The sequence below is a fragment of the Henckelia pumila genome, chromosome 3 (genome assembly GCF_033568475.1).
Source record: "Henckelia pumila isolate YLH828 chromosome 3, ASM3356847v2, whole genome shotgun sequence".
Taxonomy (NCBI): domain Eukaryota; kingdom Viridiplantae; phylum Streptophyta; class Magnoliopsida; order Lamiales; family Gesneriaceae; genus Henckelia; species Henckelia pumila.
The window spans coordinates 35745373-35758420 of record NC_133122.1 but is presented as its reverse complement, the minus strand read 5'-3'; the positions used below and the strand labels follow the sequence as shown (position 1 = coordinate 35758420).

General features: G+C 31.5%; 1 protein-coding gene across 1 annotated transcript; it reads right to left on the bottom strand.

Moving 5' to 3' along the window:
• Positions 1-1591: 1591 nt before the first annotated feature.
• Positions 1592-9071, bottom strand: LOC140892747 (gibberellin 2-beta-dioxygenase 6-like). The gene is made up of 3 exons (XM_073301723.1): positions 8461-9071; positions 2237-2558; positions 1592-1941 (listed from the first exon to the last, which is right to left on the bottom strand). The coding sequence occupies exons 1-3, from the start codon at positions 8928-8930 to the stop codon at positions 1696-1698; spliced, it is 1038 nt and encodes a 345-aa protein (XP_073157824.1). The 5' UTR covers positions 8931-9071; the 3' UTR covers positions 1592-1695.
• Between the last annotated feature and the right edge of the window lie 3977 nt (positions 9072-13048).

Below are 13048 nucleotides of genomic sequence, written 5' to 3'. Positions count from 1 at the left end.
TTGTATTTAGGGGTCGTAACATGATATTCCTAGGTGTGAATAATTATTTAGTGAGTTAAAAGCGAAGTTTATTTTGATGATTATCTATAATTGAAAGTGTTTAATTGTCCTATGGGGCAGTACTTCATGTATGTTTGTGAAAGATCAAGTTCAAGTGTGTTTAACTGTTGGAATTCAAAATAACATTTTAGTGTTTGGTGAAATTGGATTTCGAGATGAGATTGAAATCTGATTTGATTTAATGAGATTGAAATTTAACTAAATGAAATTTTTATGAAATCGGTCGGATTTCATGGGATTTCATAGGATTCGAGTTTTAAAAATAATGACAAAAATTTTAAAATTGATATTTGAAAAGTTTTGTTTTTGAAGCATTAATTCAAATGAGTGTTCGAATTAATGGAGTGTATGAGTACTTTAACAAATTATAATGATCATAAATTCGATTTTTCTTCTCAACACTTCTCGGATGAGCTCACCGTACATGATTTGTCTCGTGCGATTTATTTCAATTTGCATCGAACGATAGCAACGACACTTTTATATTTTAAAAAAAATCTTTTTTAAAGTACCAATTTTCCGCAATTTTTCCGGGCCTAAAATCCCCTAGCTACGTCCCCCGCCTCGAAAATTGTATGCCCTTTTTCAATGATTTGTTTGCGACCGGTTTTCTCGGCTTTCAAGCTTTTACGCATCATTTCAACTATAATTTCAAAGATAAATTGTTTTTTTTTTATCATGTTAGTTCCCATCAAATAATTATCTATTTTCAATTATTTGAGTGAAATGCATTCGTATTCGGTAGATAGACAAATCAAATTGGATAGAGTGCTACAAATCTAAGATAAAATTTCGAGTAGATTTTTTGGGAAATCATATCCGTGACACGAATCGGTCGAATCTATTATTTAAAATATGAAGCCATGTATTTTTGCATAGTGCTTACATATTTCCACTTTCCCTCCAAAAAAATGGCATCACTCTTTAGCATGCATACACCATGGATAATCGACACAAATATTCGAACTATATGTTTCACCTTAATCATGGATTATATTATTTCTAAAGAACAAAATTTAACCAAAAAAAAAGAAAAAAAAAAAAAAGAAACATACTCTTCAGAAAGTGGAAATTACATTTTTGCCATATAACTTACAAGTTTTCCAATTTTGATCATGATATCAGTCAATTTACAACCTTAATTCACTAATATATATTTTTTTATATAAAAACATTGTTCTTTTTTAACAAGAGAATACATCACCACTATATGATGTCACGTTATCAATTTTCAATGACACATAATCCGTTCTCGACACCACAACATTTAGATGAAAATAAAATCGAAACAAAAATAAAAATTAATTAGTGAATTAATGCCGTAAATCGACCAATATATATACATATATAACATGAGTCACATGACGAAAAACACCAAAATGTAATTTCCCCTCAAAAAATATAAAACTGCGTCAAAGATATCAACCCATTAACCTGATTTTCTAATTAACAATAATCGGAAATAACTAAATCATGATTGCAATTTGCCAAGCCACACTAGCTTCACTTCTTTAATATAGTACTCAAGACAAGAATCTTTAATACAGATATATATTTCTTCACAAATATAATATATGATCATTGTATATATCGAAGTGGAGACATACATACACACACACACACACACAACCAAATTCAATTACAAGATTGGTGATTTTCGGGGGAGATCTGATACCGGGGAAGGCCAATTTTGGCCCCCACTGTCTTAAAATCCAACTCCCTATCTGCTTGAAAATCTGCATAAGTAAATGGCCTGTAGTTCGAGCTCTCAATCAACGCATCTTCGGTCGAAAAGACGAAATACCCGATCGAAATCCGGTCTCTTTCCTTGTTCACCTTCACTCTGTGCTTCACGCTCATATACTTGTCGTTACTCATTGCCTGAAAACATACAAAAACATACTAATGTAACAGTAAAGTACTAGGACAAAACCAAAGTGACCAATTAACATAAGTGTACTGTGTACACATATATAATGTAGCTACCCAAGAATGTCATTACTAAAACCATGAAATTCTTTTGAAGGGTTATAAGTTGTGTTTCTAGAAAAATGATCATTTTGAAAGGTCTTTATATATAAGTTTATTTGAATAAATTTTACTATTTTCTTATCAAGAAACTCATGCTTTCGAGTCGCTAACGAACCGAAAACTATGTTTTGAGTCATGTCCAAACCTGCATCAGGTCTCCTACATTGACAACAAGTGTGTCTGGACTAGGTTTCACGTCGAGCCATTTACTCCCCTTGCGAACTTGAAGCCCTCCCACTTGATCTTGATGCAGTATCGAAAGGACCGAGCTGTCGGTGTGTTCGTCGATGCCCCACTGCAGCTCCGACAGGGGACACCAAGGGTATCGATACACACGTAAAAGTCCCGAGGCCAACGACAAATAGGACTTGGATTTTGTTGGAGAAAAGTTGAGGTCCTCGGCCATGGTTTTGAATATTTTCTCTGCCACCAAAGACTGCTGCTTTCCATATTCCTCTAATAAAGCCCTTTAAGCACAAGACACCCAGGAAAAAAAAACTATAATGAATCCCTTTTCGAGAGATAAATTGTGTTTAAAAAAAAATTTAAATAAAACGAGCTTCTAAAAAAATATGGGTGACATCTATTATGAATGAATCTATTACACATGAATGAGAATATGACGCATAAAAAATTTAATAGGTATATCTTCCGGGGATATTTTTGGGATGGTGACTTTCTGGCAAGTTTCTCGGATACGCGTGGGTAAGGACATAAGCTTGATGAAAATTAGACTCTTTTTGTTGATTTGTGGGGACAGTCGTCGAATCTGAGTACTTGTGATTCATATAGCCTAGCTAAGTGAAAATGGTTGACAATCATTTTAATGATGATTTTTCGAGGTATAGGTGTGTAATTGATTTAGCACAAGTTCGAGGCTTTCAAAAAGGTCAGAGGATCAGAATAAAGATAGAAAACCAATTAGCAATTAGGAGGATTAAAACACCAAGGTTTGATCATGGTGACAAATATTTGAACTCTCTTATTAATTAAAGAGAATAAGATTAATTATTTCACAGTGGACTCGATCAGCAATTAATTTGAGTCTTATTAATCTTTTCTCCTGATAGCATAGAAGTTCTATTCAATGAAGGTTGTAATTAGTTCGTTATATTCGTAAATTGAATAGAAGCTTGTGCATTGTAGATGAGATTCGTCGTTTCCCACGTACATGGATGTCCTATAATTACGTTCAATCAGATAATAACCCAAGAAATTTGTAGCCAAAGTAAGTAGTATATATGATTGAGATAAAAGGATTTCTCTAATTACATATATATAGACAGATTATGATCAGTACTTTTCAAGGTGTTTATGTAGTTATGGATTGAGAGCTTACGAGCCAATTCTTCAAGATTCAATTCCGATAAAATGAAAATGTAATGCTGGATACACAAAGTATGACCGGTGGCTATTGAATGCAATGTTTTCATAACCGGACCGGTGATCGAACCGATTTTACCTTGAAAAAATGTTTCAATCGGTCGGACGGTTTTAAATTTTAACCGGATGGTCGAACAGAAAAACCGTTTATATAATATAATATAATTAATAATATATTTTAAATTTTAAAAAACTAAAAGATGTATATAAATAAAAAAAAAATATTTATCCAAGTTTGAAAAATAAATAACGTTCAAAATATTAATTATAGTTATATATATTTTTAGTAATAAATAAATTAATTAAAAAGCACTAATAATACTAAAATATTATTTTTAACAATGTACATATTCCAAATAATCATGTAAATATAATAAAATATAAATTAAAGTTTTAAAATTTTTTTAAAAAAACTAATTTTTCAAATAAAATAAAAAAATTCGAAATACCAGTTGAATCAGTTCTTGGCCGGTTCTTGGGGCTGGTTTTTTGACCGATTCAACTTGTTTTGACTGGTTCTTGACCGTTTCTGAGCGATTCAACCGTTAAAATAGTTTTTGGGAGTGTTTCGGATCGGACCAGTGACCGATTCCCAGTCGATCCTGTCGAACCGACTTGAAAACACTGATTGAATGCACTATCAATTTGTATCTAAAAGATTGTATAATAAAATTTCGGGAAAATTGTTTTCTGATCATATATGTTTGTCACTTTGCGATTTCGATCTTTTATGTTGTCAGATTTCAATTTTAGTATTATTTATTTGTTTATTTTTTTTTGTGACAAGTTTAATCATATTTTCGATGTGGCGCTGACGTGACACTAAATGCAACGTTGATGTGGAGCTGACGCAACATAAGCATTTTCAACGTAAAATACCTAAAATTTTCAAAAATCAGAACATATGCGTAAAACTAAAACTGAAATCTAAAAAGATGGAACACCAAAATCACAAAATAGCAAAATTATCGGACCAAATTCGCAATTTTCCCTAAAATTTCTAGACATCAATCACAATTCACAATTCTGTGGATTGAATCATTGGATCGAAATAGACTTTGATCACTAATAATTAGAAATGATTTGATTGATCGATTGGGGCATTCGGGATATGCTCACAAAAGTTCAAATCAGTTTAATTTGAGTCGAAACATTTTCTAAAAGTTGTGATCATGTCTTATATATGTGAATCATTGAGAATTCACATAAAAAGTTACTCCTTTTACTAACCAATTAGTACGTATAAATACATCATTGTGAAAATGTCAAAAATACAACTGCTTTTCTTCATCTTATCATCAAAACCGCTGGAAGTTTTCTCCACGTATTTCCGACTTTTCTATTACTGAAATTTCACAATATTCTTATTCTTTCAACAAGTGATTTAACAAATGATTTGATAATTACATTATGATCAGCGTTACACACACGCATTGATCGCTGTTTTGCTAATATTTAATTAAAAATTTGTACTCTTGGCATGAAAATTTTCTGGAGTTCATATTTTAAAAGTTTCCAACTCGAAAGCCTCGAATCTATAAATTGCAAAAATGGTCAGTGACAAACCCGAATCATATAAAGATTTTGGGGATTTTAATTTGTTGTTTTGTGCTTATCAGATATTTAATTTGTTCTCAATAGATTATTTTAATTTGTTGTTGATGTTGATTTAATAATGAATAAAATTGTCACCTATTTATATGCTAGTTGATTAATCATGAATCAGTAAAGGATTGGTTAAATATAGCAACATAGATATCAATCAACTCATAGTCATGAATAGAATATTCAATTTTTACGTGTGGAATGTTTTTAAAGAAAACTGAAATTCCACAAAGATTTAATGCATTTACATCTAATTAAATCCGATTAGCAATAATTGAACGTCTGTTAGATTTAAATAGGTTTATTAACTCGAGAAATCGTTTAATAAATAAATTGTGGATCGAATGTTACTGTGATTGTGCAAGAATTTAAAAATAAATTGGATCAACATAGTTAAGTTTGGTATCATTGAGCATTGTGTCTCTTAGTCCCTTTTTTTAATTTAGAATGTGTATTCAATCCAGAGTTTTAATGACTTTCAGTAACTTTTTAAAATGATAGACTTTTATGGAGTTAATGGATTTTTATTGACTTTTATAGAATCTCACGGATTTACAAACAGATTTCCGTGGATTCTTTGTAGACTTTTGCATGATTTTTATATAGATTTGTAAACTTTTTCATACAATTACATGAATTTGTATCTTTAATATATCTTATTATTTTTATTTTTTTTCTTTGAAATAATAATTATTTGACATAAATAATAAATTTATTTGAAATATTTTTTTAATTTATTGATGAAATGGATTTCATTTATTTTAAATATATATATATATATATATATATATATATTAATGTTACAAAATTATAAACTAAAAACTTTGCGATTTTGTAAACTCATTTTTTTAAAAAAAACATATGGTAACTTATAAATTATTTTATCAATTATATCATAAAAATTTATTTGTCAATTTTTATTTTTTTATCATGTTTGTTATCCGCTAATCATATTATAATTTTTTGAATCATATATTATTATCATTAAATATTAAAATTATTGGTATAAATCATAAGTTAAAAAGCACAAAATATTTAGAAAATTTCAAATTTTTAAATAATATTTTTTATTTTGATTTTAGGAAAAAACGAATATATATATATATATATATTAATTCATTTTGAATATGAGAGAAAGTGAGATAGAGATGAGTGAGATAGTGAGGAGTGAGGAAATGTGAAAAAAAGATGTAAATTATAAAAGTTTAGAAATCCATCCAAATATTTGTGTTAGACCAAAGAATTTTTTTTACAAAATTTAGTTGTATCTTAAGTATTAATGTTTGTATGTCATGATTTTCATAGAGTTATTAAAAGTTTATTGACATTTTGAATAACACTAGACTTTTGTAGAGTTTTTAAAAGTCAAGGTTGAATACCACTAGACTTTTAAAACTCTAAAAAAGTCAATTTTGAATACCACTAGACTTTTATAGAGTATATAAAAGTCATGATTGAATACCACTATACTTCTAAAATCCATAAAAATCATTATTTTTTCAGATTGAATACAATCGTCATTAATTGAGTATGGAATACCGTTGGATTTAATTAAAAATTGTTCTATTTATTTAATTTAGATTCACTTGATAATTTTTCCCAACCGAAAGATCGGTGAGGCCGTTTAATAATATTCATGTTATATATTCTCTTCATGAAATTAATTCAAGTAGGTGTTTTGTGTGTTTTTTCGGTGAATATATATGGAAAAATTGTTTTTTTTAGTTCTGTATGTTTATCACTTTGCGATTTTGGCCTTTTATATTTTCAGATTTCAGTTTTAGTCCACTATCTTTATTTTTTGACAATTTTTTCTGATGTGGCGCTGATGTAGAGCTGACGTGTATAGTGCCACGTAATTATTTTCGAATAAAAAAAAACTAAAATTGCCAAAAATCGAAACATACAGGACTAAAACTGAAATGTGAAAACATAGAGGACCGAAATCGCAAAGTAATAAACATAAATGACCAAAATTGCAATTTTTCCAATATATATTGTACTTGTACGTCACTATTCTTATTGTGGAAACCTTAAAACGACTTACAATAAGCACATACAATATTCATTCAAACTTTTTCAAGACAAAATTGTTTATTCTATGATCCGTTCGATTTTATATGCTATAAAATAACAAATATGTGATTTGTATTCAAAATTAGGTTAAGTTGATGAATTTTGATTATAATTTTATTGTTTAGAATTAAACAATGCATTAAATATTAAATTCACGTCCTATTTATTTACGCATTAGTAATTAAGTAAAACGAATTTTAAATCACACCATATTGTTAGATTAATTTCATATTTGTCTTATCTAACATAAAATGATGTATATATTATTAAACAATGCATTAAATATTAAATTCACCTCCTATTTATTTACGCATTAGTAATGAAGTAAAACGAATTTTAAATCACATCATATTATTAGATTAATTTCATATTTGTCTTAATTTCATATTTTCCTTAACTAATAAAAATATATTTGAAATTTATTGATTTAAAGTTCCTCAATTCAAACACAACCTTCCGATTTTATATATAATTTCAACGCTACATGCATACTTGTTTTTAAATCGAAAAAAAATATTATTACAATTAAATCTCGAACACGATCACGATACCTGGACCAAACATGGTTTTGCGCTGTCTAACAAGGGACAAAAAATTACGCGCATAAAGGCCTTTGTGCTTATTCCAACAATCTTTTATGGCCTCTGACTCACTAAAATGCATAAAGCGAATCAAGACGATTTAACTAACTGTCATTCCACTACAGAAAATTGGCCCCTCTTGCTTTTGGAGCTGTACTTAATTGGACCGCAAATCATTATTATTTTTTTTTAAATTAATGTGTTCACCTAATTAATTATTAAATGTATTCTCAGTTAATTTAATGGGTTAGTTAGAAATTTATAATGTTTTATATTAAATTATCACATTAATATGAGAGCACATTGCAAACCTGCATCGGGACAAGAAAGTGACTCAAAAAACCCTTTTTTCAATACACATGCATATTTCAGTTCATTTTCATTGAAAGCACCAGCTAATGATTTATTGTCCACACAATAATTTTTATATTCCAATGCTAAAATCAAAACAAAAACAAAAAACATTTTAAAAATATAATGAATTAACGAGTAAAATTGAGATCAAGAACCTAAAAAATTTGACTTGTAGAGGTACTGAGGTAGCTAGCTAGACGAAAAACAATTTATAATTTTAGGCGTCGCTTGATGCTACTACTGTAGATCATACGATATTCATCGTCGTATATGATTACTTACGATTTAATTTCTTTCATCATCTCATCTCACGACGTTTTAACACGTGATGTTATGATGAAGTGCATAAATGCGAATAATTAAGACTTACCTGAAAGACTCGAGCAATGGATCCTCATACTTGAACCGAGTGATCTTCTCCATAGGAGCATTGAAACCCTCCAACCAGTGGAGGTTTTGAGCGCGAGGGCTCGCTTGCGTAGCGTTTCCGGCCAAGCTTATGGCGGGGCTGCCCCAGAAGTACTGTATCGGGCCTACGAATTCGGCTTGTTTGGACTCGAAACTGAGTGAGAAAAACTTAGTAGCACACTCGAGAATCTTGCTCAACAACTTGGACTCCACTCCATGGTTGACCAGCCGGAACATGCCCCATTCCCTGGAAGATTCGGCGATTCTTTCGGGCTTACTGATCAGCAAATCCACGAAAGGCAGTGATTCTGAGCTCGGTTCATGTTCAGAATCTGGTTCAGGCTGGGTTTTGGCGTGGTTCGCGCGATGGTCGACTTCGTGGCTCTCCACGACAAAAGGCGGGTAGGAGTCGAGGCTCCGCGGATTGGTCATATCGATCGTGTTGAGATTCTTTGATCTTGTGTGTTTGGAGGAGGTGCATGTTCCTATTTATTTATTGTGTCCCATATTTGAGGAGACTTTTGCTTACCCTTGCTAGTGTTGGTTTTATGAACCATGTTTTTTACATGGGAATATTAGTGCAAATTTGGCCCCCTTACTTCGCCGAATTTCAGTTTTGGTCCTTTAACAAATCAAATTTGAAAGTTAAAGTTATAATTATTTTACATCTGATCATTTTGTTGTATCAACGATGATACGATATATATCGAATTATTTCATCGACGTCTCCATATCTTGTCGATGATACGATATATATACCGGATTATTTTATGGACGACGTCGCCATATCTCTTCTTGCTAATGTGGTTAATGCATGCTTGGACAAGGAATGGACTAAAATGGAAAAAAGCAAAGTTCTTACGCCAATACTCAAATTCATAATTCAGAACTCAAGAGGACCAAAATCCACATTAGGTCGATTTATAGGACAATTATGTTGTTTTTGCTTCATAAATCGTAGACAGCGATGGAAACACTTAAGGATTGGTCGTGGTCATTGTCCTCGTTTTATATTCAATTTTTTTTAATGATTTTTTTTTTTGGTTTCATGTTTGAAAATATAATTTTGTTCTCATAAAATTTTTGAATTTTTTTATATTTGTGTATACGTGTCCACCGACAGAAATTTTCTATTTGTTTTCTCTTGTTAGTACATGTGTTTTAATTGTGCAACCACCATTCTATTTCAATTTTAAGTTGATCGATGGGTTGGAGCTACCATTTTATTTTTATTTATAATTTAAAATATAAGAATTATTGAATATTATGGATAAATTAAAATAAAATCGACAATAACAAAAAATACAGATCTATATGATTATATACGTGAGACAAATTATCTCAACTCATATATACAATTAAAAATAATATTTTAACATAAAAACGATATTTTTTATATCTCGAGTCTACTAAAAGATACATAACCTAAAATTAGCTTGTGATATCCTCTTACCAATAAAATTAAACTCCTTTTTAATTGGTATCTTGGAAAAGTTGTGTTGTTATGAACTTATGATGCGATCTCTCTTGGATTTTTTTCACGGCTCAAATTAAATGTTGTGGTTAAGGAATTCCTAGTCACATCAAAGAAATTTATGTAGTGAAGCAATTTGGTGTTTCCACTTTCTTTTGTTTCGGTTAGATGCGCCCGCAAGCAAAGTGCTTGCTCAAATACTCTATACACACACACACACATGCTAATTCATTTATAGTGTATAGAAAATCTCTTTTATGTGATGTCTGTTTTCCATGTAATTTAAATATATATATTTATGTTGCTTCAATAAAAAAAATATATGTATGTAAGAAATATTAGAGAACATTCTAAAAGCAAGAAATTTAATGATGGTTTGCATATAATTTTTGATAATGAACTAATTAAGATCATTATTAAGTGAAATAGTTTTGTTGGTATTTTTAGTAGAATAATTCCTACGAAACAGTTTCATGGATTTATATTCGTGAGTGAAAAGTGTTCATATTTAGAGTGAAAAATAATATAATTTAATATAAAAAATAATATTTTTTATGGATCGATGGAGTAGATAATTCATCTAACAAAATTGATCAATAAAATTAACGGTCGTCTCACAGGAAATTTTATGTTTCAAAATATATTATATTTGTTATGCTTCAGGCGTTCAACAAGATAATCGAGAAATACAATTCAAGAAGAATCGATCGATTGCCGATCAAAACGGATCAAAGAATTCAATAAGAACACAAACGATATATAGTGGTTCGGATTAAAATCCTACATCCACTTTCCAAGGCTCAATCACTATATTGAAAGGTGTATGAGAAATCGTTTGGGTTACAATCTTCAAACACTCGATCACATATGATCTAAACAAGCACACCCTCACATGCATAAACAAAGATACAGGACTCAGAAACTCTCCTAACTTACAAGCAATTTCACAGTCTCTCAAACAAGGAATGGATCGAAGTAACTTCTGCATGGACTTGCATCCCTTTTTATTGCTGCTTCTCAACTACTTATTGGTTAGTTAGGAGGTTGGTGGAGCTGTTATCTGATGCATGACCACCCTAACTGATAATGGTGTACTGCCAATCACCAACCAACCGAGTCTTGAACCATCATATGCAATCCAACTTAACAAATCTCCACCTTGGATTCATATGAGCCTTGGACCACACACCAGCGACTAAGGAACCACATCAAGTTTTCCAACACTAATTGTGTCCAGGCAGTGTTGGAATTTCACATTAGGCACGGACTTTGTAAGCATGTCAGCATGATTATCTTCAGTTGCAATTTTCTCTATCTGGACCTTTCCATGCTCCACCAGATCTCTGATAAAATGTAATCTGACATCTATATGTTTGGTCCTCTCATGATGTGCAGCATTCTTGGCCAAATGTAGGGCACTTTGGCTGTCCGTATAAATCTTGACTTCAACTATCTTCCCAAGTAATTCTGACAAAATTCCTTTGAGCCAAATCCCTTCCTTAGCTGCATCAGTAATAGCCACATACTCTGCCTCCGTGGTGGACAAAGCTACTATAGCTTGTAATGTAGCTTTCCAGCTGATTACACATCCATTGAAAGTGAAAGTATATCCACTTATTGATCTTCTTCTGTCGATATCACCTACATAATATGCATCGACATATCCAATCAAACCTTCCCGGTTATCCTTGGCTTTTCCATATACCAATCCAGTAGATAAACTTCCCTTCACATATCTCAATATCCACTTAACGGCATACCAATGTGCTTTTCCTGGTTTACTCATAAATCTACTCACCAAACTGGTAGCATATGCAAGATCTGGTCTAGTACAGACCATAGCATACATTAAACTCCCTGTGGCATTTGAGTAAGGTATATGATCCATATATGACTGTTCTTCAGGTTCCTTCGGACATTGATCATTTGACAACTTGAAATGAGCAGCTAGAGGAGTCATAACTCCTTTTGATTCCATCATATCAAATTTAGTTACAACCCTTTTAAGGTAATCAGTTTGTGAGAGATATAACATCCTTCTGTTTCTGTTCCTCACAATTTGCATCCCAAGTATCTTTTGCGCTGGACCTAGATCCTTTGAGTTTATCTATTTCACTCATATTCTTGCATGCTATGAGCATGTCATCGACATAGAGAAGGAGGTAGATTGTACAAGTATCTGAATTCATCTTATAGTAGACGCAGCTATCATACTCACTCCTCTTGAATGAATTGCATATCATGAAGCTGTCAAAATGCTTATACCATTGTCTTGATGATTGCTTCAATTGCAGCAGAAATACCTTATTCTCCTGACCCTTTATCTCAAAACCTTCGGGCTGCTTCATGAATATGATTTCATCTAAATTTCCATGTAAGAATGCTGTTCTTACATCCATTTGTTCTAGTTCCAGATCCATACTTGCTGCTAATGCCAGGAGAATTCTGATAGACGTGTGTTTGACAACAGGTGAGAAGACCTCATTGAAGTCTATACCTTCCTTTTGTGTAAAGTCTTTGGCTACTAGCCTTGCTTTAAATCTTGTGCCTTCAATGCCTGATATACCTTCTTTAATCTTGAATATCCATCTGCTACCTATCAACTTTCTGTCCTTAGGTAGCTCCACCAGCTTCCAAGTATCATTCTTGTGCAATGAGTTTATTTCTTCAAGCATAGCTTCTTTCCATTTTTCCCTATGCTCACAACTCACTACTTCCTTGTAAGAGTTTGGTTCATTGTTACACAAGGTTTCTGACACATTAAATGCATATGAAAACAAGTCTCCATATCCATATCTTTCTGGTGGTTTGATTTGTCTTATCACTCTATATTTTGCAAGATTGTATTCTCTCAATCCAGAATCATCATGTGAAGGATGAGTTACTTCATCCTCTGAATTCCCATATTGTTCAGAAGACTTTCCTTCATGGGGCTCCACCACAATGTGATCATTATTGTTATTTTGTTCATCTGAGCTTGTCTTGGCTTCAAAAAATGTTTCCTTCAGCATTTCATCTTCATTGAAGGTAATATCTCTACCGATAACAGCCTTTCATCGCCCATTGTCTGAGATCC